Raw genomic sequence first — 26,759 nt, 5'->3', positions numbered from 1 at the left:
CCTGTGGAACTTTTTGGGGGGCGTGATAAAATATAAATAACACATTTTGCCATTTTAATCATTTTTTAAATTGTGATAAAATATACATAATATAGCCCTGGCCAGTGTGGCTCAGTTGGTTGAGTATCAGCCCATGTGCAGAGAAGTCACCAGTTTGATTCCCAGTCAGGGCACCTGCCCAGGTTTCAGGCTCGATCCCCAGTAAGGAGCATGCAGGAGGCAGTTGATTGATGCTTCTCTCTCATCAATGTTTCTCTCCCTCTCCCTCTCTCTTTCTAAAATTAATAAAAACATATTTTAAAACTTCATCAATAAAAAATTAAAAATATACATAATATAAAATTTATTATCTTAACCATTTAAAGTGCATTTTCACTAGTAATGTGTAAGAGTTCAATTTCTCCAAATCTTTGTCAACACTTTTTTTTTATTTTTTAATGACAGCATCTTTATAGTATTAAGTATATGAAGCTCATTAAAGATGTCTGGGTCTCACTGGCCAAGATTCTGAGTCTCCTGAGCTGTGAGGTGTCTGTATTTTCAAAAATTGTCATAGGACAGTCTTTTCAACCAATAGTGCTGGGAAAACTGGATATCCTCATGCAAGGGCATGAAGTTGGACCCTTGCCTAACACCATATACAAAAATAAACTCAAAATGCATCCAAGACCTAAATGTAAGAGTTACAACCCTTAGAAAACATTGGGCAAAAGCTACATTACATTGGATTTGGCAGTGATTTCTTGGATATGATACCACAGGCACAGGAAACAAAAGAATTAGACAAATTGGACTTCATGAAAATTTGACATTCCGAAGAATGCACAAAAACCACGAAAAAAGCTTAATTTAGAAATCCATTATACAATTACAAGGAAATAATTTTACAATGGTTTTATAATGCTGATGCCATATATCAACATTAGGCATTTTTAAATGATCCTAAAAATACTGTATTATGTTAATTAGACGAATTAGGAGTTTCATGCCATTTTGATGATTACACGATCTTTATCCTGAGGCTTAATTAAACAAACATCACATAATTGTCTTTTAAATCGTTACTCATTTAAATAATCAAGTAAGCCCCGGCCTGTGTGGCTTAGTTAGTTGGAGCATCACCCCATGCACCAAAGGGTCGCAGGTCCATTCCTGGTCAGGTCACATAATCAGGTTATGGGTTCAGTCCCCAGTCAGGGTGTGTACGCGAGGCAGCCGATCGATGTTTCTCTCTCACATCAGTGTTTCTCTCTCTCCCTCTCCCTTCCTCTCTCTTTAGAATCAATGAAAAACATGTCCTTGGGTGAGAATTTTTTTAAAAAAGAAAATAAATAAATAAAAATAAAACACAAATTTTAAAAAATCAAGTAAATGTAAATATTATTTTCTAGAGAAAAGGGATAATTCTGTTAGACCTAATGGTCCCTCTTAATATTTTATTACAGGTAGGATTTTATACACCACAGAAAAGAGAACATACCAAAGTAAGAGAACAAACAGAAAACGCGTGCTTTTCCAAGATGTCTGGTTTCAGTAGATTTGAAACTTTTCTTTTTATATGTAAATCTCTTTATTTCAAACCAAGAGATCTAATTTTAAAGAATCACTTGTCAACGGGCATCTGTGCTTTTTATCACATGCAAATTTTATATACTAATACTGCTGAGCATAATCGGCTTACAGAAATGCAGTTTGGGTTTTGCTAACAGAGACAAAGTCTAAATATATTTAAACATATCATAAAATATATTTCAGAGTAGTCTTAGAATCTATTTTAAATGATCGTAGCAACAGAAAATTCAGTTGCATCATCACTTACAGTAGGCTTGGGTTATGAAATTGACCATAATGCTGGAGTCTGCACATAAGCTTATTTCTTTAAGTTTTGAATACTTGCTTTATCAACATTAGGAAATGCACTCTTCCATATTCAGTTCAAGTGTTTAATATTGCATAAGTAAGAACTTTTCTTAGCAAATGAGTCAAGGGCTCTGAAAAAAAATTATTGTTCTTAGCTGTTTGCAGAGGAAAAAACAAAGTACATGTAGATGAAGGAAATCTCTATCTTTCACTTTAGCTAAGCTGCTTATCACCCTTTGGTCAGTGCCTTAGAATTACCTCCAGGAGCCAGTTAGAGCTATGGAAGCAGTCCCCATGCCTGACATTAAACATTCTTAGAAATCTTATCGGTGAATTGTTGAACACATCCCACAGGAACTATGGAGGTAGAAGGATACCTGGCCAAAGCCACTGTGCTATCTAATAAACTAGAACTATGACTGACACGGTGTCATAAAACTAAATATTCAATTATTACCTTTTGTAATGATTTTAACTTTAGGGCAATAAACTTTTAGAGCTAAAAGAAAACCCCAGATACCACTAGCCACACTTTTTGTTTTCTGCATGAATAAACCAACCCAGTGCAGTCAAGCTAACCAACAGTCTATGATTTCAGCTATTTAACTGCAGAACTAAGACCAGAACTTCTCTTTTTTGATTCCCAATGGACACTAAGTATGCAAAAAATTCCAGAATATTATTAAAGAAGCAATTGAATATAAGTTTGTCATAAATTTCACTTAAGATCAATGTGCTAGTGAAAGTGAACATGATTAGGTTACTTAGTTTTATTATTGATTGATTGATTGATTGATTGATTGATTTGCATTCTGAGAAAGGCTTTTTAAAAATGATTTAGATGGTTCAGGTAATTTTTTTTTAAGCTGTGAGGGGAATTTTATGTGTTGCCTTTTATTTACTCATGTTAGCATAAGTTTTCCAAATCATACCTTAGCACTTAGATTAGAATGTTTAAAAATATCTATTGTAGTATCTAAGGTATTGAAATCTTGACAAATTTTTAGTTGCAGGGATTTGGAGCCTTGCTAATCAGTGTGTTCCACAAATCTACAGCATCAGAATCCCTGGGGAATTTGTTGGAAATGCAGAATCTCAGCTTTCCCTTCCCTAGACCTGGACCTACTGAACCAGAATCTGTGTGAACGAGATCCGGGTGATTCTGATGCACGTTAGAGTTTGAGAAGCTCTTACTTGGGGAGTTAGTCGTCTCAGAACCTGGGCCTGTTTGTTGTCATTTCCTTGTCTCTTTCTTCCTTCCCTTTCTTTTTTTGCCCCCCCCCCAAAAAAAAAGGAACATAAAAATACCAGTGTGTGCTTTAATAAGCAAAAAGAAGTTCAGGTTAAAAGTGTGTAGAAGGAGGGAGAGATCCATCTCTTCATTCTGAAATGGCCTGGGGACTAATTGTCTAATTATACCTGTATGTCTTTGGAATGTTTTTAGCATCCAGCGGGTCTACGTTCTTTTTCTTCTTCTGGTTCCCCGCGGTCATTGTTCACATTGGTCCCTGCTCCCAAAACCAAGGTTGTATAACTGCATTGAGCAGCGGAGTACAGGAGTTAATTATACAGTGTTGAATTTACAGAGGGTGAGCCACAAAGCATCCAAAACAGGGACTGTCTGTTCCAGTTAAGGACAGACCAGCAAAGGATTTGTTGCTGGTTATATAACCTGGAAGCCACAGTGAATGACAGGCATTGTGAGGAGAAATGGTTGTGATGAAAAGCAAAGTAAAATACCTAAATGCAGAGCCCCATATACAAAGATAACTGGTGAGTTTTTCTTCCAGCGAGTGAGTGATTAAAAGTCTAGTGTAGTGATTAAGAGCTCAGACTCTGAGCTAAAATTTTCTTGGTTCAAATCCCAATTCATTTACTTCTTGGCTCATGACTGTGGGCAAGTTACTTAACCTCTCTAACCTCTTCATCTGAAAACAAGGAAAAGAAAACAGTAGCACCCACCTCATGGGGTTATTGTAAAGGGCAAATGAGAAAATCTTTATAAAAATACTTAGCATAGTGTCTGAAACATGGTAAATACTTGATAGGTGTCAGGGTGTACATTTGTATGTTTGTTCATTGATTCATTTATTAATCAAGATTCTTCTCATCAGTATCCCTTGTGCACAGTAACATTATTTTAGGTGGTTTTTCCGGAATTTGATTATGATCTGTGGCCATGACAAAAAGCGGCAGCTTTAACCAAAGGCAATTCTCTGGAGCTGGAGGGGGTGTCTGTTGATCACCTCTGAGATAACGAGCGCTATGCTGGGTGCGATGGTGGTGGCAGTGGCAGGGAGTCTAATGAGAGAAAATGAGAAATATCATACAGCCCCTTGAGGCGCTTAGATTCTGAGTTGCAAGAGACGAGATACACACGTACTTGAAAGAAAAACCCAACAGATGATTCCAAAGCAGCATGTTCATATGTTGAAAATTATACCATAAAAATTAGGATGCTTGAAGTGATTGAAAGGCAACCATCAATATTGATCCTTAACACCCTTTATTTCTTGTGTGTCTTCTACAAAGAAGGAAAAAGGGAGAGAACAGATCTATTAGGCAAAATTAACTTGGCATGCAATAAAGATTTTTTAATCTCTTTTTTAAGCATGGATACTTTTGAACCTTGATGTAGAAGCTGACTAAGCGCTAGAAGGCAAGAATGTGAATGTGGTGGTGATAGCATCACAGCAGCTGCCAGCCTCACCCCCTCACTGGGGTTATATGAGCAGAGTGCAGGCAAGGGGGCGAAGTTATGAAGGATGCTAACCAGATAGCATTCTGTAATTTCACCATTCCACTTTACGTTGACTACTTTTTAATACTTTCAAAGGAATTCAGGCTTTAGGGAAAATGGGAAAGTAGAGGAAGTTTAGAAATGTTCAGCGAAAGAGCTGTAAATCAGGTGTTAAGATGAAATATTTTAAAGCTTGACTTATTGTCTATCTTGAAGAATTTAGGAAGGAGAGATGGCTTAGAAAAGGTGGTTTAGAAATAGTCGTGAACAGCCCTGGCCAGTGTGGCTCAGTGGTTAGAGCGTCCGCCCACATACCAAAGGGTTGCCAGCTGGATTCCCAGTCGAGGGCACGTGCCTGGGTCGCGGGGTGCTCCCCGCCCCCAGTCAGGCGCATATGGGAGGCAACCAGTCGATGTGTCTCTTTCACATCGATATTTCTTTCTCTGTCTCTCTGCCCGCCTCTCTCTCTCCTCCACCCTTCCCTCCCTTCTTCCCGCTCTCCCTGAAAAGCAATGGAAAAATATCCTCGAGTGAAGATTAACAAAAAAGAAAAAGAAATAGTCAAATAGAAAATAATGTTGGTTCCTTGTCCTCTATTCCGAGGGTCCCTGCTGCTCTCTGCATGTCCAGAGCAGTTTTAGAAAGATGCTTCTGTCTGCAGGTCCTCAAGAGATGGGCAAGGAGGGGACAGAAGGGCACAGCGGGGAATGGGCAGAGTGGGTAGCAGGAAGCAGTCAGCAGTAATGACATTAACGGTTGGGGGAAAATAAACAGACCCTCAACTAAGACCATGGCAATAGGGTGAGAGAGAGTTTTCAAAGATCACTTGTGAAATTGTCTTCTCAGGAGCATATTTAAAATGGAGACAAAAATACTGTTAGGAATAAATCCCCAGGGCCATCTCTCATTCTAGAAACAAGTGAAAATCAGCATCCATCAAGGGAATGGTTAAACAGCACAGAGGGTCACTCAGGGCCTGGCTGATGCTTTAAGCCTGGGATCCCCTTCGGATGTTTGGTTTAGTCTCTGGCCCTCTGTCTAATCTGACGTTCTTTCTCTTTGTTTCTTTCCCACAGTGCCCGTGTATCTCAAGCCAGCAATGTTTCGGCCACAGGAGAGTAAGTTACTTGAATTGGGTTTCCCCGCCCTCCTTACCCACTTATTAAACAGGAAAAAAGGCAATTCTAATGTGGGATAGTATTGGAAGATTAATACAATAAGAGAGCAAATGATTTTGGAAATGTACAGAGGCGAACACTAAGTAAGAAGTGTTCCTGTTTGAGCATCTGTGTGGGTGTGTGACTAGAGACAGCTCCACCATTTCAACATAGAGATTTTATTTTTTTCAGTCTAAGTAATGTCGAGTCGATAGTTGCAAAGCAATCTGCGTGCTTTGGGAGGTATCTAGCAAGAGAGGATGCCATTAAAGGTTAAGGTATTAACTAACCATGCCTTTGCTCCTTCCTTCGTTAATTTTAGCCTACGCTGGCTGCGTGCCTGCAATGTGCCAAGCATAGTGTTGGCGTGTAATGTCAAATGAGCCTTGGGCTCAGCCTTCAGTTTAATAGGCACATAGAAAAGAAAGCAAATTAGTGATGGCAGCACATCTCTTTCCCACAGGGCAGTGGCAGTGCCGTTAATTTTGTCCCTCCCATGTCTTTTTCCTCCTGAGGCTGCCAGTTGCACTTTGACTAAAGTCTAAACTCCAGTCATCTGCCCTTGCCTACCTGTCCAGCCACATTGGCCATTATGCCTCAAGCACATGACCTTCTGTTTCTGGAATAGGCCAAGCGCATAGCTGCCTCAGGGCCCTTGCACTGGCTCTTCCTCAGCCTGGCCATGCACTTTCTTATCATTCACCTCTTTCTTCAAATGTCATCCTATTCAAGAAGTCATCCCTGACTACCCACAGTCACTCTCCAATCCTGTTCTCTATTTTGTAGAAAATTTATCACTCTCTGAAATTTCATGATCTGTTTATCTGTCTCACCTCATAGTAATGTATGTATTCTGTCATCTTCGTGGCTATATTCCTAACACCTAGAAAAATGCCTGGCATATATTAACCACTAAATATGTGTAAATAGTCCCTTGCCCAAAGATTCCTCCTTGCACCCACCTCTCTTTCTTCCTTGCTGGGACATGGGTGGGCCTTTCTGGAGCATCTTTCATCAGCAGGGATCACATGGAGGAAGAGAGGAAGATGGGATGTGATAAGGAGGAAGAGAGAAGAATTAGAAGAAGCACTAATTGGTATGAATTTGGATCTAATAGGATCAACTTGGAATTTTTTTTCTTTTTTGTTAAGTGAGGAAGCAATTAGAGTGCAGAACTGACCACTCTTACCTTTGTGAATTTGAAAGAGATTCCAGAATTATAGTAAAATTGACATGTTCTTGCCTGTTTCCTGGTAACCTTTACTTCTTTTATGTCTTGCACAGTTTGGAAAAGATGTGGGGTTGGTCTATATGCATATATGAATGTACTCACATTCCTATGTACTGCTATTAGGTGATCTTGAATCGTTGGGACATGGAGTTCTAAATATTAAAGCTCTAGTGCCCAAATTAGACTATACCCTCTCATTGTCTTCAAATCATTTTAATGAAATTACTATGAGCCTATTATAAAACTATGCTTGGAAAATCTAAAATTCTTAAATTTTTCAAAATCCATTTTATTAGAACAAATGTATTTATCAATCTGAACATTTAAAAAATATATATGAGGTTCTTTTTTAATTTTAAGAGCTTTATTGAGAGATAATTGATATATAAAAACTACACATATTGAATGTGTGTACAGTTTGATGACTTTGGATGTGATTTTTTTTTCAGGTAAAGGAAAACATGTTCTGAGGAGCATAGGATTAGAATTTTTTATGTCACCTTATTCAGAATTAGCATGATGGTGAAAAGTTTAGACACACTGAAAGATTATGTAGCTTTTAAAATGATACCTTATCTTACCATGAGCTCTTTTCAGCCCCTGTGCTTCACTATTTTTCTCAGAGTGAACAAAATAAATCTATTCCTCCATCTTCAGTAATGTATCCTGGGGTGTTTGTATGAATACAGCTTTAATTGTATACAATCGGTTCAGAAAGATTTTGCCATTCTGTTATGAGGACTGTCATGGTGAGGCATTCTTTTTTTAATAGCATTGCTCCCTATATACTTTATCTTAAAGGAATTTTAAATAAATAATAGGCATCATAAAATTATTCGTGCCAGTTTGCTTTGTAAATCGTACTCTCCCCTCTGCAAAACTGGTATGAAATCTGGAAGAAACTCACCCTTGTAAGAATAGGTTCATTATTATTCTAGGAGAAAAAAACCTTTCCTCATTCTTCCGTATATTAATGACCCTTATTTCCTGAAGGCCTCTGTTGCTAGACTTACTGTGGGCATTTCAGTAATTCTGGGCTCTCAAAAAGGAGAGACGCAGTTATCGGACTGGAGGAATTTGTTCAGTTTAGCTTCTAACACACAGTGCAAATATTCTGGAGATGAATGCTTCACACACTGTCTTTGATCATGAAGTTGTAGTAGACCTCTCATTGGAACACCAATATTTTCATATTTATGAGCACTTTTTTTTTTTAACTACTCTTTTTTTTTTTTAAATATATCTTTATTGATTTCAGAAAGAGGAAAGGAGAGGGAGAGAGAGAGAGACAGAAACATCAATGATGAGAGAGTCATGGATCAGCTGCCTCCTGCACGCCCCCGACTGGGGATCGAGCCCGCAACCCGGGCACGTGCCCTGACCGGGAATCGAACCGTGATCTCCTAGATCCTAGGTCGGTGCTCAACCGCTGAGCCGCGCCCGGCCAGGCTCAGCACATATTTTTAAAGGCAGTCATTGGTAATCTTGATTGCTTGAGTCACTCTGTATTCTTTTTTTTTTTTAACCAGACTCTTAGAAAGAACCATCCGGTCGGCTGTAGAGCAGCATCTTTTTGATGTTAACAGCTCCGGAGGCCAAAGCCCAGAGGACTCAGAACCTGGCACATCCCCAGCTCCTTCCACTGCATCCGCCAGGCAGCGACGTCGCCAGTCCAAGGAACAGGATGAAGCTCGACGTGGCAGAGACGTGTGAGTTGGCGTTGCTAATTCTTGTTTGTGTTTTCTCTTCTTGTCTTAAAAACATACACCTGAATTGTCACTGTGTCATAGTTACTCCCATTTCAGTATTTAGGTTAAAACTTTAAAAATTTTTCATTTTGACCGTTCTAAGCTTAGCTGGGATTTGGAAATTCAGAGGTGGTTGAATAAACATTTCAGTTTTGTCTCCATGGTTGATATGTTGTAGGAAGCCACCTCCGATCTAATACATGTCTTGGCTTCCTCGTGAATATCTTATTTCAAGGGGCCCTGAAGAATTGGAGGAGTAAGTTGCTATCTGCCTGTCCAGAGGTGGCTTTTTCTTGTTAGACAACATTCAGTTGGCTATTAGACTAGCTTATGAACCGGCAGATTTTTCTACTATATTGACCTAATTAAATACTAGATTATCTCTCTAGGACTCTGACAGTAGATTATGTTTTAGTATAAAGTTGAACATAAGTCTAATCAAAAGCGGAAATACTTGAGTTTTTTATTATTATTATAATAACTAATTTTAAGGTATTCCCAAAGCGTACATTTCAAGAATAGTATTACAAGGAACATTATTCTCCATTAAAAGGTTCGATAAATACAAATGAACAATTATTGAATAATCATGATTTAAATTGTCAAGTAAAATAAATTTATATATAATAGACTATATTCATATATTTCCCAAAAGTTTTAGTGTTTTTATCTAGTGTAGCATTTAGGCTTTAAAAAGCTATTGTTTTGGACTCATTATTAAATGTCTGAGACTAAACTAGACCCTACTTCCCACCATCCTTTCTTACCTGGACTCATAATTTCCATCAAAATCTTTATTTAAAAAATCTTCTTTTTGCTTAAAGAAAGACACAGACTATAAATAGTATAAGTAAATCCCATGGTGCATATCACTTAAGGGCTATATTAATAAATATGATTTCAGAAGTAAAACAGTGTCAGTGGTATAACCCACTGACTTTCCGGTGACATAAGCAGTGCTTTTTTTCATTTTTATTGAATAATCATTGACATATATCACTGTATAAGTTTAAGGCATATAAAGCATGATCATTCAGTTTACACATGTTGTGAAATAATATCACAGTAGTTTTAGCTAATCAGCACTTTAAAAAAAAACAAAAACATTTGTCTTGGAGCTGGTGGAAAGGAGGGTTCACTATAACATTCCTTTAGAAAATAGAAAAATTATGATACAGGAGATATTTACATTTAAAATCAGGTACTGACTAAGCTTTATAGGAAGTTTTTAGGAGTATGATCAGTTTGTGATCTGCTTATGTTGTGTTATACAGCAAGTACAAATTATTCACTTAACACTCTTCTTATCCTCTGCCTCATTTTTTGCCAAATAGTTTGCAGCAACACTTTGCACTTTTAAAATATCCTTAGTGTGTCACGACATCATGCTTTTCACCCGCCCTCTTGTTTGGACAGAGGGATAGCAGGCGGAGGCTGGAAGTGGTAGCGAGGCGGCAGAGAACAGAAATGCATGGTGGGGGTGATGGTGGGGGGGTGGCAGCGGGCGGGAGGGACAGAGGGGCAAGGTCAGAAATGAGCAGGAGCCAGACAAGGAGAGAAATAGGAAACATACGTAACCTCTCCTGCAGATTTTACTTATAGTTTCCCAAGACCAGGTTTGTTTCTAGCGTGAGTGATCTTGATTATATTTTACTATACATCAGGAGAACTAAAGATGGAGCATGGTGGAGGCTGGCTAGTCATCTAAACACTCATGAAACGTTCGTCCCTTCCCTGAATTTTTCCTCTCGTATTCCTTTCACCACTCATTCTAGTCACTCGTGGTCAAACCACAGCTGGGAATTTAGCGAGAGAATCCTGGGGTGTAAAGTATACGTAGCCGAGTAACTTAGGAACAGTCTCACCTTACTCGTTTTCTTTAGCATGTGGCCTGGGCATTCAGAAGTCCTCTTCATGTCCTCCTCACGAAGCCCTCTCCTAAGCTGACCCTGGTCACTGTCCTGTCTTGATAGCCCTTCAGCTCGCAGCCTCTACTGAACTGCTTCTCTGAGCTCTCCAGGTCTTTGGAAAGCAAGGCCCTTGAAGGGCCAAACCTACTACTTTTTCCCCCATGATGGTCCTCTCCTATGTCCCTGGGATACACTCACATGGCATCAATGGTGAGAAAGCTGAGAATCATTATTACAGCCTATAGTATGTTTTTCTCAATAGATGCTTATATGTAATTGATTCATTTATCTAAGGTTTTCATCAGACTTTGCTTGAAAAATAAGGGAAAATTAAGCTGGACTTTACTATATATTCTGTTCAAAACAGCCCTATGGAATGGTTTAAAATGTTTTGAAAAATAGGAATATTTTAAAAATTACTATCTATTATTTTGCCTCTAACAAACTTAGAGCTGCAGCCATATTAAAACAAAATAAAAATCCATGAAGTCAATGTGACCATATTTCGAGATGAGATTAAAGAGTCAATAAAGTCTGTAATAAGATCATCCTGGCAGATTTTTTTTAAATAAACAATACAGAAGTTCAACTAAGATGATAAATAGTTCATTTTCGTGCACATGATTTCTTAATTGTCTAAATTCATAAGGAAACATCAGGCTTTTATTATTTGCTACAATAAAAATGTAAAAACAACTAATATATTTATGTGAAAGGATACAGTTTCAAAATTTACCATATGCTGGGTGCGTGGAAACATTGATTCTTGGTGATGGACGGTATATGGAAGTTCATTGCGATAGGGTTTTTTTCTATATGTTTGGAAACTTTATAATAAATATCTTTTTTAAAGCAGAGGATTATTTAAGTGAAACTGGTTTTAATCTTCTAACACACAATGGACTGGCCCTAGCTGGATTAGCTCAGCGGTTAGAGCGTCGGCCCGAGGACTGAAGGGTCTGGGTTTGATTCTAGCCAAGGACACGTACCTCAGTTGCAAACTCCACCCCAGTCGGAGCGAGATCAGGAGGCACCCAATCAATGTGTCTCTCTCACATCGTTTCTCTCTCTCTCTCTCTCTTTTTCTCTCTCTCTCATTTCCACTCTCTCTGAAAGCAATGGAAAAAATATCCTTAAGTGAGGATTAAAAAAAATAATAAAACATGATGGACAGGAAAAATTTTTATTATATAAATATTATATTAAATTCCTACTGCAAAGTAAAAAAAAAGCATGCTATATTGGAATAATAAATGGTTCTGTTTTGCTAGAACATTAAATGTGTACATAGGAGTGAGAAGGAAACAAAAAAAAAATAAGAAAAAACAATAAATAAGGTCTAGATAGTGAAAGTGAGAGGCCACAGAGACCTACTTCAGGTCAAAGGTAAGTGATGCCAAGTGTGATTGAAATCTGTGAGAGTGTTGCCGGAGGAATCAGGCACCAGTGCTCCTCACGCTCACATGCATCCCGTGGTGAGAGGCACTCACTCACACAACCCCGAAGACTTCCCTTTGAGGAGTACAGGATTTCCACCTGAGCACAACTGCACAATCAGATTTTCATACATTTATTCAGATAGGATTTATTCCAGCCATTCATTCACTATTCGAAAGCTTATAAAATAAACTTTGTCTTTTAATTTCTAAAAATAGTTTTCAGCTTTTGTATTAGTCTGCGAGGGCTACCATAACAGAGTGCCTCAGACTGGGGTGCTTAAACAACAGAAAGTTATTTTCTCAGGTTCTGAGAGTCTGGAAGTCCAAGATCAAGGTGCTGACAGGGTTGGTTTTGATGAGACCTGTCTCCTTGACTTGTAGACGGCGCCTCCTCACTGTGTCCTCACAGAGCCTTTCCTCTGTGTGCGTGCTCTCCTGGTGTTTCCCTCCCTTCTTATAAGGACACCTGTTCTGGTGGATTAAGCCAGCACCCTTGTGACCTGATGTAACTTTAATTACCTCCTTAAAGACCCTATCTCCAAATACAGTCCCATTAGGGATTAAAGCTTCAACATATAAATTTGGGGAACGTAGTTTAGTCTATAACAGCTTTAAAACATAAAAACCCCTTCATTGAAAAATTATAATTGGAGGGAAAATATGAAGAGTGACAGGAAGGCAATTTAAATAGTAAAGCAAACATTTTTGAATTTCAGAACAAACTCATCCAGCCATCCACAGAAGGCACTGCTCTCAGAGCATGGAGGGGAGAGATTTAAGAATGTTTGCATGACTGTGTGCTGGCATGTTAATCCCTATCAGCTTTTCCTGATGTCTTCAATTATTTTATATTAGGATTTTTTTTATAAATGTTGCACATATCTTGTTATAATTTTATTAAATCTATACATTTTTACATTAAAAGTATAAAATAAAGAATATATTAAATATATTCTCCAGTTCTGAGAGTCTGGAAGTCCAAGATGAAGGTGCTGAGAGGGTTGGTTTTTGATGAGACCTGTCTCCTTGACTTGTAGACGGTGCCTTCTCACTGTGTCCTCACGGAGTCTTTCCTCTATGTGCGTGCCAAAGATAGTATAACTTTGAAAATATTTTGATACTATCAATTCATAAATTTGTTCCATTATAGCCCTTAAGGCAGGATATGAATTTAAATTGCAGAATAAATATGTAATACTATCTTTCATTTTTGGATATGGTTGAACCGATAGTAAAATATGCTCATCTATTTTTACTCTTTAAAGTTCATTTATTTTAAGATATAGCCTTAGGTGTTTAGGGAGGTCCCTTTAGGGTCAGACCATGAAGAAAAGTAAACTCTCATTCCTTTGTACCTTACCAAGACATGGTGCTGCACCGGTGGTTTAATTTGTTCTGTGATGTAGCAAAAGACAAGCAAACATTTTGCTAAGGAATTTAATTTTGTAAAAACCTCTTAAAAGGGAATGTTTAAAATTCTTAAAGAAAACTATTCAAGAACAGTAAATGAATTAAATTCTATAATCATGGCATTCATATCTACTTCTAAGACTAAATCATGAAGGACCCCCAGTCACAAACTTACATCCTGGAACTCCTTGCACTGGGAAGTAACAATCTATATTTCAGTTCAAAATGTTTTGTATTCCATAGTTTTTATTAAACTATTTCTACCAAGATTATCTAACACAGTCAGATTTAGATATGAATGCATTTTTAGTATGCCAAAATGTCTTTATCATTTGGGAAGAATCAAAATGTCCCATTCTAGAGAAAGACATTTCCTTTTCAGATTTTCTCCATACATTGTATCAGTGTGTAAGATTTGTGTGTGTGTGTATACATGTATATGGGAGGGGGCAGAATTATTTTGTTGGCTTGCACTAGTTTCCTGTTTAAATACAAATTACTTTTGGTACAAATACAAAAGTTGTTTATTGCTAGAAACACAGCCCTTGCCAATTTGCCTCTAGGAATAATTTCTCTTTTAGTGTGATTTATTTGGCACCAAGAGGACTCAGGAGTGGCAGTCTGTGCAGATTTTGATCAAAGATGCAAACAAATTTCTAGGCACTCTTCTGACTCCTGTGTGAGGCAGTGGCAGTCTCATTGAAATGTCCCTTTTACTTTTTAAAATACAATTAAGATAATTTTCTTTCAATTCTAGGGGACTTACCAACAAAGAAAATATTCCTTCTGGCTTCACCCACCTTGATGATTGTATTTTGAATGCTCAGGAAGTGGAAAATTTACATGAAAATACTTCTGGTTATATTGGAGAGAGGAGCAAACCTAAACGTCAGAAATCCAGTTCCAAACTTTCTGATCTCAGTGAAAATCAAGATGATCTTGTGGTAAGTGAATAATTTTATAAAATTTTTACTTGTGGCCAGTTAGGAAATATGATACCTCTTTTCCTTGCTTTGTAAAAAATAAATAATAATTTCAGTCTTGAGTTTTACAGAATTATAAAATACAAGTTCTAAAAGAGACCTTAGAGCTACTAAGTATACGTACTTGTATTTCATTTATATTCAGTAATTTGCCTTTGTCTTTATTTTTCCCCATTCTATATGTTCTTGTCTGTATGAATATGTAGAAAACAACTTTTAATGAATGAACTTAAAGTGAGGACCAACTGTTTTCATGTTCAGAAATTTGTTTTCAAATCTATATTCTATCAGGTATTTTCTTCCAAATTAATTAGACACACAAAACAACTAATCTCCTACACGGTTACCTCAGACCTGAAACCTGGATCATTAATTTGTTATATAAGTTTTACAAGTGATTTCAGCCAATGACTAAATGATTATTTGTTTTAACAATTAATATACATCACCCTTTTTTGTGTATGCTTCAGCTTCTCTGAAAAGCGGAACCAAAGTCTGTCTGCTAATTCTCTTCAGTTTAAAAAAAATTTACCAAAAATAAAGTGAAGGTAGATTTTGTAACATCACATAAACAGGGGTTCCTAATAAAAATAGGGAATATATTCTCACTGTTCAGTGTGTACCTTCTCTGATCTACTTGAACTCTGACCAGTTGTTAGCTCCATGCTGGGTACATATATTTAGCTCCATACATTTAGCAAAAGTTTTGGGCCACCTATTTTTTTATTTTTTTCTGCACGTGCTCACAGAAGATTCCCCATTTTGCCCTCAGTAAAATATACCTCAATGCAAATCTAGGAAAAGCATGCTTCTTTTGTTTTTTTCCCCAATGTCTTCATACTCTGTTTCTAGAAGTAAACTGATCAGCTGGGGTGGACAGAGCAATCATTTACCTCAGACCAGCGTCTGACACAGTTCTCCAAATAATGCATCTAAGCCCTGGAATCACTACACAGTAAAAGTTATTTAATATTAACTTGATTCTTATTTGGGAGGAAAAGTAAATTTTTTAAAAAAATTCTACTAACTTCATTAGTTCTTTATTTGGCCCATGATTTGTTTATCTGCCAATGAGAATTACTGTGACTAACAGTGTAACTCTTGCTTCTTTGAAAAGAATGCACTTCTGTTTGAATCCTTTCACTGAACTGAACCCACTGATAATTTTTTCCCCACCAAGAACAGTCTCCTAAATTATTTAGGTTGTAATAGCTAATAAAAGTGGAAAAGTACATTTATTTCTTAAAATACGTGTTTGATTGAGAAAAACTATGGGCATAGTCTTTGTTTAAAAACTTATTTGGGTGGGAGAGCCCCGCCCTAGCTGCCGGTTTCCACATTCCCGGATCGGCCATGGCACACGTTAACGTAAGTGAGCATACTGGGCATGTCTTTGTGGCAATGAATAATTTAAAATCCTATCAACACAACTTAGAGAAATTTTCCACAGCTATAAGGTGAGGGTGTTCTCTAAGATCTTCTCTAACTCTCGTATTTTATGAATTTTTAAATCTAGTCTTCACGGGTAGCCACAAAGCTAAGTGCCGGAGAACATAACAATGACTAGTATTCAGAGTGCACCCTGAAAGTTGAGTTGTGAACTTCCCACTATTTTTAATCTTCTAATTTTACTTTACTGACCCTCTTTCAAAATCTCTCTCTCCTTCTTGTCAAGTGCTTTGCACCCGACTAAACATTTGTTTCTATAGCTAGGGGCAAAGGTGCTGTACATAATTATGTGCCTTCCATGTGCCAGGAAGTATCCTGGGTATACAACAGTGAGAAAAGCGGACAAAAATTGCCGCTCTCGTGGAGCCCTACATTCTAATAGGGGAAAGAGACAGTAACCAAGAAAAATAAGAACGTAGGCTCTCCTAGATAGTGATGACTACTGGAAAGAAAAGTAAAGCAGGAAATGGGGCCAGGAATTGGGAGGGGGCAAGGGATGCCATTTTAAATAGCATTGTCAGAGAAGGCATGCCAAGAATTTACCATTTGAGTAGAAAGACCAAGAGAAAGTGAGGAAGCCAACCAACGGGGTACATACTATAATGGCAGACAGCAAAGGCCCTGAGGCAGTAATGTACCTGGATTGTTCAAGAAACCACAAAAACACCCTTGTGGCTGAAAGAGAGCCAGCAACGTGAGGGAGGTAACAGGAGAGAGGGAAGATTAAGTCGGCCTCAGAGATCACTGTAAGGATGTACCTTTACTCTGGGTGAGATGAGAATCCACTGGAGGGCCTAGTAGAACGGTGATCTGACTCACTGAACTTTGGTTTGACTGCTACCTTAAGAATAGACAAGTGGGCAGAAGCAGGGAAACCGCAGTAGGAAACCATCGCTATCATCTAGGTTTGAGATGATGGTGGTTTGAACTTAGGTGATACCAGAGCCGGCACATATTGCCTTGCAGGCTGTACACTGCACTACTCCAGGGGGCACTGTTCACATCAACTAAAACATGAATGGTTCCTCCTAGAGTGGTATATTGCAGGAGTCATGAAGTAGTAGATGGGTTCTGGGTGCATTTTGAAGGTAGAATTGACAGGATTTCCTGACATTACCTGTGGGGATAGAGGAGTCAGAGAGACTCCAGTGCTTTTGGTCTGAACAACTAGATTTGTGTTACCAGTTTACTGAAATGGAGAAGACAGGAGTTTTGGGGATAATATCATGGGTTCAGGTTTGAACATGTTAAGATTGAACTGCCCATCAGATATCTAAGAAAAGGGAGGCAACTGGATTTCTGGGCCTACAGTTTAGGGAGGCTATCCTGGCTGGAGATACAGTGTGGGAGTCATCAGCAGATAGAGGCTATTTAAAACCAGTATACTGGATGAGCAACCAAGGGAGCAGAGTGGACAGAAAAGAGAAGTGGCCTGGGGACTGTGAGCCTGAGGCATACCACCATTTAGAGGATGGGGAGATGAAAAGATACCGGTGGAAAAGACTTAAGGAGGAGCAGCCAGCAAAGTGGAAGAAAAACGAGGTGAGTTTGTCTTCTTGGAAACTAAGCGAACCAAGTATCTCAAGTTGGAGAAAAGGTCAGATGATTGAAAAGTAGAAGACTGAATTTGAATTAGCACACTGAAGAACACTTCATAGGAGCAATTTTGGTGGAGAGATGGGAGCAAAAGCTATTTTCCAGAGAAAATGAGAGGAGAGTCACTGAAGACAGTGAGTAAAAATTTCATAGTGATCTCACCAGGCCACAACACAGCCAAAGAGGAGAATGTGCTGTAGACCTCAGAAAGCATCTTGCAGATTTGGAATCTCTGAAGTGGGAACTGTCTGGGCACTTTCCCCTTTGTCCTTTCATCTCTCAAGGCTGTCATGACCAGCAGAGACCAAGAGACTACAGACAGTTCAGAGCTTGAAAATTAGCGGTGGTAGAGCTCTGCCTTATCTCTGTTGCCACAGTCTCAGCCTTTCCTGTCTCCTTAAACTAGCTCACGCCTGTGCCCTCAGTCTCTCTTAGAAGGAAACCTGTCTGCCAGTTTACTTTGAAGAGTTTAGATAGCCGGCTTGTGTTTCAGCAAGTTTCCTCACTCCCACTTCAAAATTTCTCTAGATCTCCACTCATTTTCTTTTCTTACCGGTCAAATGATAAAATGTTTTTTTTCTAAATTCTGAGGTTAACCTCTAAGGTTAAGAAGTCTCTTTGGAAATTCTATTTTCTACACTCATCTCCCCACCCCCCACCCATGTATATATACAAACATATGCACACACGTACTTACTTTTCATTGCTTTCTTCATTGTCTCATTTATGTTGGCCTAGACACTGTCTCTATATCTCTCAAAACTTTCTCTCTAGAGCACAATTTAACAGTTTGAATCAAAAACCATTACTTAGTCATGCATTGTATCCAATAATTTTACCTCTGCTACTTTGTTTATCACTTGATAGATATGGCAAGTGAGCATGTTACTCAGTTACTTCAATTCTTTCATCTGTAAAATCAGGGATATTAATATTTTCGTTGCAGGTTTTTGTGAAATTTAAATGCAATGAAATATGCTTTAAAAAAAACCACAGAAAAAACTGAAAACAGGAACATATTTAAGTTCCTTTCTGTTCCCTCTGCTCTGCTCTCCAGTCTCTTTCCTTCGTTTTGCCATCAGATGTTTTGAACATTTTATTTTCAGTTCTTTCCATGCTTGCTTATCACGCCCTGTAGTCAGGCTTCTACCCTCCCTTCTCCGAAGAAGCTGCCTCCTTCCTGTCACTGGTCGGGCCGACCTGCGGTTGGGACTGACCTTTCTGAGACCTTTGTGCTGTGACGTCTGCTCGATCCTTGGCCTCCTCCAGCCCTGAGGAGCTTGATACTTTGTCCCCTTTTCTCAGAACTCCTTCTCCCTTGACCTCTGCGATGGTGACCTGTCCTTGTCCTCTTACCACAATGACTGTTTTCTTTGCTATATCCTTCACTGGCTAATTTCCCACAAGGCATACTTAGATGTGAATGTCACCCAGATTTGCCTCATCTCTCTTCCATCAGCACTTTATCTGAGAGCGTCTCCACTTCCGTGGTGTCAAATGTCAAATGACTTCCAAATCAACATTTTTTTTTAAATTATTGATTTTAGGGAGGGAGGAAAGGAGACAGAGAGAGAGAAACATAGATGTGAGAGCGATACATTGATCGGTTGCCTCCCATATACACGCCCCAACTGAGGATCGAACCGTAACCTGGGCGTGTGTCCTCACCAGGAATCAAACTCACGGCCTTCTGGTGCACGGGAAGACCCTCCAACCAACTGAACCACACCAGCCAGGGCCTAAACCAACATTTTTTTTTTTAAATTCTCACCCTAGGATATTTTTTTCCACTGCTTTTTCAGAGAGAGTGGGAGGGAGAGAGAGAGAAAGACAGAGAGAGAGAGAGAGAGAAACATTGATATGAGAAAGACACATCGATTGGTTGCCTCCCGCACGCATGTGCCCCAACCGTGGCCAGGAATCAAGCCTGCAGCCGAGGTACATGCCCTTGGCCAGAATCAAATCCGGGACCCTTCAGTCCTTGGGCCAACGCTCTAACCACTGGGCACCACTGGCTAGGACCCAAACCAACATTTAATTGATGCTCTCTGCAGTTCACCTTAAAAGGACTTCAAAGTCAACATATTAAAACCAAACTTACTTTTTCTCTGATCTCGTTTCACTCAAGATACCCATCTGAGTTTATCAGATCACCGTCTTCTTAGTCATTTCCTAAGTCCTTTTTCTTACCCCTTTTCAATAATTTGTCAGATTTTGTTGACTCTACTGTAAAAATGTTATGTATGTCACCCTTTGCTCTTTGTATGGCCATTACATGGCTGAAGCCCTAATTCTAACTAGTCTGGAACCTTGAAACAGCCACCCAGCGTATCTCCACACTTCCACCCTCTGCCCTCTCCCACCTTCAGACCGTATTACCTGCTCCTCCAAAACAAACATCTGCCGAATGCAGAATTGTCAGCTCTTCAGTGCTGCAAACCTCAGCAAGAACTGTCAGAACTGCATGACAGTGATTCTGTGTGGTATCAACATCATGTAAAGAAGCCAACATTGTGAACCACAGACTTAAAATTATTCATCCCTTCAGTCATACAACAGAAGCCTATTTGACAGGCGCCATTTAGGCACTAGGAACACACAGGTGATCAAACAGACACACCCTCTGCCTTCATGAAATTGGCATTTTCAAAGGACGAGACAGAAGAGAAACAAGTAAACACGCAGTCAGGTGGCAATACATGCTGTGGAGAGAAACGAAGCTGGGTAAATAAAGTAGGAAGGATGGGAGATTAAGGATTGATGTTGTATAGGTGAAGGTCCTCAGGTCAGGCTTCGCTGGGAATAATACTTGTGCAGGGACCTGAAGGAGGTGAGGGCGGGAGCCATCAGGAGAGCCTGAGGGAGGCCATCCGGGCGGAGGGGGCAGTGAGGCTCAGCCTTTGAGGATAACCAAGAGGCTGCTGTGGCTGGAACAGAGCGGAGGGAGGAGCGTTCTAGGAGGTGAGGCCAGAGACAAAGCGAGAGTCGTGATCACTTAAGACTTTGGAGCCATTTTTAGGTCTTTGGCATTTACCTTGAGTGAGATGAAGAGCCATCAGAGGATTAAAGGGAAGAAAGTCATTTTCTGATGGACCTTTTCAAAGGATTACTGTGTTAAGAATAGCCCAGAGGTGGTAAGGGGTGAGCAGGAACTAAAGCAGGAACTAAAGCACAATAATTGACATCATCTAAGGAAGAGATAATACTCGATTTAGGCCAGGATGACAGCAATGGAGGTAGTAAGAATGGTCAGACTGCGGATGTATTTTGAAGTAGAACCAAGAGGATGATCTAGGTTGGATTTGGGATGTGACAAGGCGGGGGAGGGGTGCAGGATGACTCCAAGACTTTTGGAGTGACTAGAAGGATGGAGTGCCATTTACTAAGAGGGAGGCAACTGCTTGGGGGGTAAGTGAGGGGGGATTAACCATTTGGATATATCGAGCTTGAGATATTTATTAGCAAACAAGTCAAGCAGGCAGTTACGCATGTGAATCTGGAGTTTAGGGGAGAGACAAAATAAGTTTGGAAGTCTTTGGCACAGTTGGTATTTAAAAGCCTTGAGATAGCCTGAGCTGGCCCCTAGGGAATGAGCAAAGAGGAGGGGTTCAAGGACTATGCCCTGGGACACCCCAACATATAGAGGATAGGTGGAAGAAAGGTACGAGCAAAGGAGATTAAGAGAAAGCAGCTAGCAATTTCCAGTGCAGTATTGGGGCAAGGGCCTTATTAGATTCCAGTCAAGAGAAAATCAGAAGAGAGAAATTGGAATGGTAAGTGATAATTTCTTGCTAACCCACCTCTACCTTGCTTAGAGCTATTTTGGTGGGAAAAGGGAGGGAAAGCCTCCTTAGATGGGTTCAAGAAAATTTAGGAGGAAATGAAGAAAAATGATACAGTAGCTGGAGACAATGCAAGATTAAGAGAATCTTTTTAAAAGGCAGGGATATTACAAAGTATAAGTTATGCCGAAAAAGAGGGGGAAGTGATGAGGCAAGAGAAAGGGACCCATTGTAGGATCACTGTTCCAGTAATTGATAGGGGATGGGATCTAGTGGACAAGCACAGAGCTTTGATAGCAAATGACTTTGATTAAAAGACTGTTTCATCAGAAACTTGAATGGTTTTCCCCCAGTGCCTCCTTCATGAGCACCAAAGATCTGTCCCTGTGTTCCAACCACAGTCTACTCCTCATCTAAGAAAAGTGAATCCTCTTCTAACTTTTTAAAAAATATTCTTATTGAATTTATTGGGTTTACATTGGTTAATAAAATTATATAGGTTTCAAGTACATAATTCTGTAAAACATCATTGTGTGTTCACTACCCAAAGTCTCCGTCAGTCACCACTTATCCCCCCTTTACCCTCTTCCACCTGCCCCACGCCCCTTTCCCCTGGTAACCACCGTTCTGTCAGGGTCACCTATTTTACCCAGCGCTCCAACCCCATTCCCTCTGACAGCTGTCAGTCTGTTCTCTGCATCTGTGAGTCTGTTTCTATTTTGTTTGTTTGTTTATTTTGTCCATTAGATTCCACATGTAAAAAGAATCATATGGTATTTGTCTTTTTGTGACTGCCTTATTTCACTTAGTGTAATATTCTCTAGGTCCATCCATGCTGTGACAAAAGGTGAGATTTCCTTCGTTTTATGGCCAAGTAGTATTCCATTGGGTAAATGTACCACAGCTTCTCACTTTTTAATCTCACCATGTCTATACACACATCTAAGATTCATTTTCTTTGTATTCTGTTGAGTAAGAAAAGAATGTCCTGGCCTTGAATTTTGTTTTGTTAATTAATATTCAACGTTTGTATTCAGATGGAACATATTATAGAAATCAAGGTAAGATAAATAGTGTAGCAAACTACAGTTGGAGCAATAACCAAAATACAAAAGTCGCAACGGCAAGGGCAGGTGTCTGTCTGGTTCACCATGCACCCCTGTGCCCAGCTAGTTAGGCGCTCATTAAAAATGTGTTGGGGAGGAAAACGAGTGAATGAATGGTTGCCATATTGCTTAGGGTAACTTGTGTAACAAAAAGACCCAAAACACAATGCCTTGAAGATAGTGAAAGTTTTTTCTCCTGTGACAATCTAAAGCAGGAGTTTAGGGTTAGGGAGAGGAGGAGAGGGCTTGCTCCATACAGGTTTTCAGGGACCCAGGCCAATTGCCTCTCTGCCATCTCTAGCAAGTAGCCTCCAGGGCACTCTGGTGGTTCTCATCTCCCTTTCAGCTCACAGAAAGAGAGACTGAATGTCAAAGAACATACCTGGTAGGTGGGTGAGTTTATTGACCAGGTCTGGAAGCCACACACATCGCTTCTCACGTCATGTTCAAGAGGCAGGCTGGTCACGTGGCCATATCTCATTGCAGAGGAGCCGGGAAACGTGTTGTTGCTGGGCACGTGGCTACTTCATCACTGTGGCAGAAAAGTAGAGTGGACTGGGGTGGACAGCTAGCAAGCTCTTCCACAGACGTCTTCTTACAGTACCGGTAGTTATTTTTGAATATGGATTAACGTTCTACAGTTTTAAGCAGTGAAACATAAAATGTACAAAAGGGCACAGAAAGAAATTCAGACCTGCCATTCACCATTTGTTAATGAGAATGTATCAGCTCTTCTCCTTCTCTCGGAGCTCAAGGTTAGAATAATGAACCTGTTTTGACTAGCAGCATTCCGTGTAGCCTTCAGACTGAGCTGTTTGTATATTGAGAAAACGCGCTTTTTTACCCCGGTGTCCTCTGTAAAGGCTTTGTCAGCATTTTATAGTTTTAGAAGACAAATTTGTTTTCACTCCAAGTGGTTTCATGTGCTTCAGTGGTCAAACAGGTTTTGAGCCCCGCTTCAACGCCAAAATAGAGGCGGGGTGGTGGGGGGTACCCAGGGGAAGGACTGAAAATAAATTCCTCAGTCTAAAACTTTTTGGAGGCTCTTGCTTTTTTTAAATTTGAGGTTATTTTTATAATTTAGAAGTGTGGTTCTTAGATTTCAGTTCCTTCTGACACCCCAAAATTGTTCGAATAAGTTCTATCATAGCAAAGCTGTGTGTTTTGAAAGTCACTGGTAGGACTTATATGAGACTAAATTTTCTGGATTATAGACAACGCTTTACCTGATCTTTTTTAATGCAATTCAAGCAACAATTTCATTACATCATATTTAAAGTCATAATCTGTTCTTATTTAAAAGATTTCAACTTTAGAAGGCTAATTAAAAATTAATGCAATAAAACATTTTTGTAAGAATTCTATTAACTTCAACCTTTAATAAATGAAAACATTAATGAACTACTCTGATCACACCTAGAGAAGTGTTTTGGACATAAAACAGTTCAAAACTATCAAAAAGCATTGAGCCAGTATTTTCCCATAAGACAAGTACTATTAACAACTACAGAACATTTGAAAGTCCTTCATTTTCCCTCCCTAGACTTTAGGCAAAGAGGGGAAGTCAGAATTTATAAAACATTTTGCACCCATGGAAGTAGGCATTTTTGTTACTGTACTCAGATCTCTACTGCCCTTGTTAGTTTCATTCCAAAAAAATTGAGGTAGCTTGCCAATTGTAACACATTCTTCACATGTCCCTGTTTCCAAAAGGTATAGGAGGGCAGCCCAACCACCTTAGCAAAGGAACACTGTGTACTTGCACGCTGCTTTGTGAAAGCACACCATGAATATTCAACAGCCTCTAATGTGTGGAGGACAACATGGAAATTGGAATTATTATAAAGCTTTACAGAGGAATACTGAGCAGTATTGAAAGTCACCATTTATCAGTTTCATCTATAAAAACTCAGATCCTTGGGGAGTTCTTAAACATATGGACCAGACATTTTTTAAAAAGTAGGGTGTGGGAGGAGGCTGAAGAAGTTATGACTTGTTTTAACCTTGGAGATCAGCTAAACTTTCTCACATTTTCAACTCCTTTTTGCAAAGCTTTCTATTGTATAACATATCTATCTTTGTACATACATATAGAGAGAGAGAGAGAAAGAGAGAGAGAGATGTTTTGAGAATATATATATATATATATATATATATATATGTATATATATATATAGACACACACACACACACACACACACGTAATTCCCAATTAGCCTGGAAGGTGTGATTCAGTGGTTGAGCATCGACTTATGAACCAGGAGGTCACAGTTTGATTCCCGGTCAGGGCACATGCAGGGTTGCAGGCTGGATCCCCAGTGGGGGGCGTGCAGGAGGCAGCCGGTCAGTGACTCTCTCATCATTGATGTTTCTGTCTCTCTCTCCCTCTCCCTTCCTCTCTCTGAAATCAATAAAAAAACATTTATTTTTTAAACCTGTATCAATTATATCTTGATTCTTTCTGTCAGGAAAAAAATCAGTCTCCTAACTGAAATATCTTTAAATTTGTCTAATGTTATTATGGTTTATTTTGTGTTCTCATTTTCTGAATATTTCTTAGCCGTAATCTAAAGATTTTTGTGTTTTTTGAAACAGTCATTTGTATATCATTGTAAATGGATTTCATGGACTCTTTTAAAATGATCTGAAGGTAACTGGTGTATTTTCTCTAAGAATTCATGTTTCAGAACTTTAGGAAAACCTAATACTATTACACTAGATCTTACACTAAAGATTTTGATAAACTATTGAAGATTACCAATGAGAACAAACAAAGATGCTTTGTCATAGATATATCTCTCTTTATCAGGAAGATCACATGCAGGTTATAAGAGCAATTCTGCTTTGATACAATGAGAGCCATTTTAAAGAAGCCTCTTCTAACCTAAACTACTTAAGGTTTAGAGGTATAAAAATGTGAATATAATTGTCATAATTTTTTTAATTTCTCAGATTTATTCTAAAATTATCTAACTGTGTAAATTATCTAAGCATGTAAATCAGTGTCCAGTAGCCAACACAAACACTGTCTTTTCAGTTCCTGGAACAGTTCCTGGGACAGTCTTAACTATGGACAAATAGTAGTAGAATATTTCCCTTGGAGGTTTCATAGTTTTAGAAATAATAATAATATCAACAACAACTAATATTTATTAAATGTACCAGGTATTCTAGTGCTTTTACATGTATTATCTTATTTAATCCTGTGTTAAGTATTGTTGACATCTCCATTTTCCAGATGGGCAAATTGAGGGTCAAGTAGGATCATATGGTTGGCAAATTATGAAGCTAGGATTCAAACCCAAACATTCTGACTGCAGAGCCATCATTGTAACTATTATATCATGCTGTTTTCCTTTGTTTCTATTCTTTGATGGAGCCTAGGATTTTCAACTTTAAGTATTCTAGACAAGTTGGCCAAACCAACATAAATGAAAAATAATTCATCCATCTACCAAGCCAAAGATTTGTTTTCTATCTTAATTATGTTTATTTTTTTGGAGTTTTTTTTAATATATGTCAATTTCATGGAATTATTATGATCCTTAATCAAATTTACTTTGTAAAAGGGTTTTTCATAATGGGAGCTTATAAATATGTAGATGAGTACATGTTGCTTCAATACATGCTTGTTATTTCAGTGACACAGAATAGGTGAATTGTGCTTAATGTCCTTTTAATGCAGATATGAATCTTTGAGTTCAGTGGTATCCAAGGCAGCTATGTTTTTGAGTCTACTAAATGTAAATGTGCTCTTGTTTGCGTATTTATAATCTTCCTTCATGAGGAATGCTTCCTTATTCTGTGCTTAGTCATATGAATTGTTTGTAGAAAGCATTGGCTGGTATTCACAGAGGCAGTCAAAAAATCTTACCGATATGCCTCCTGATAAGCATTAAGCCCTCTTGTTCAGCATGAAATACATGCTATTCAAAGTAAGTTTCCCGTTTGTATTTTTCCATCTTAGCAAATATAAAGATTAACATTAAACATTGCAGAAAGGTTCTTGAATTAACCCCATTTCTTTTTATGGATACCTTTATAGCTTAGGTATATATTACCCCAGATCATATTGGCAATATGTATTTAAATAAGCAGTGAATGTTACATCAGTTTCTGATTAGATTCAAGGTCAGATTCCTCAATTCTAGTTCTAATGCCATCCTCATACTCTGGCAACCTGGGTTTTGCTATGTTTAGCCATAAAATGTGGATATTACCTAATAAGGACATTATAGGGCCCAGTATCCATTTCTATGATGCTGTCAGGTGTCTTTGTTAAAGAAATGATAAAATCTAACATACACTTTTTGCAAGCAATGTATACTAAGCTGTCATAATTTTACCA

At 38.7% G+C, this 26,759-nt stretch overlaps 1 protein-coding gene across 5 annotated transcripts in view; it reads left to right on the top strand.

Moving 5' to 3' along the window:
- Nucleotides 1–26,759, top strand: part of FAM13A (family with sequence similarity 13 member A) — a 264,235-nt gene that overhangs the window by 195,478 nt on the left and 41,998 nt on the right. For all 5 annotated transcript variants that reach the window (XM_081157518.1, XM_081157517.1, XM_081157516.1 and 2 more), the window contains 3 exons: nucleotides 5,677–5,718; nucleotides 8,518–8,697; nucleotides 14,253–14,439. In XM_081157518.1, coding sequence (XP_081013644.1) covers nucleotides 5,677–5,718; nucleotides 8,518–8,697; nucleotides 14,253–14,439 — 409 coding nt within the window. The remainder of the gene's footprint in view (nucleotides 1–5,676; nucleotides 5,719–8,517; nucleotides 8,698–14,252; nucleotides 14,440–26,759) is intronic.

Source organism: Miniopterus schreibersii, assembly GCF_964146895.1.
Source record: "Miniopterus schreibersii genome assembly, chromosome: 1".
Classification (NCBI taxonomy): domain Eukaryota; kingdom Metazoa; phylum Chordata; class Mammalia; order Chiroptera; family Miniopteridae; genus Miniopterus; species Miniopterus schreibersii.
This window is presented reverse-complemented; position numbering and strand designations above follow the sequence as displayed.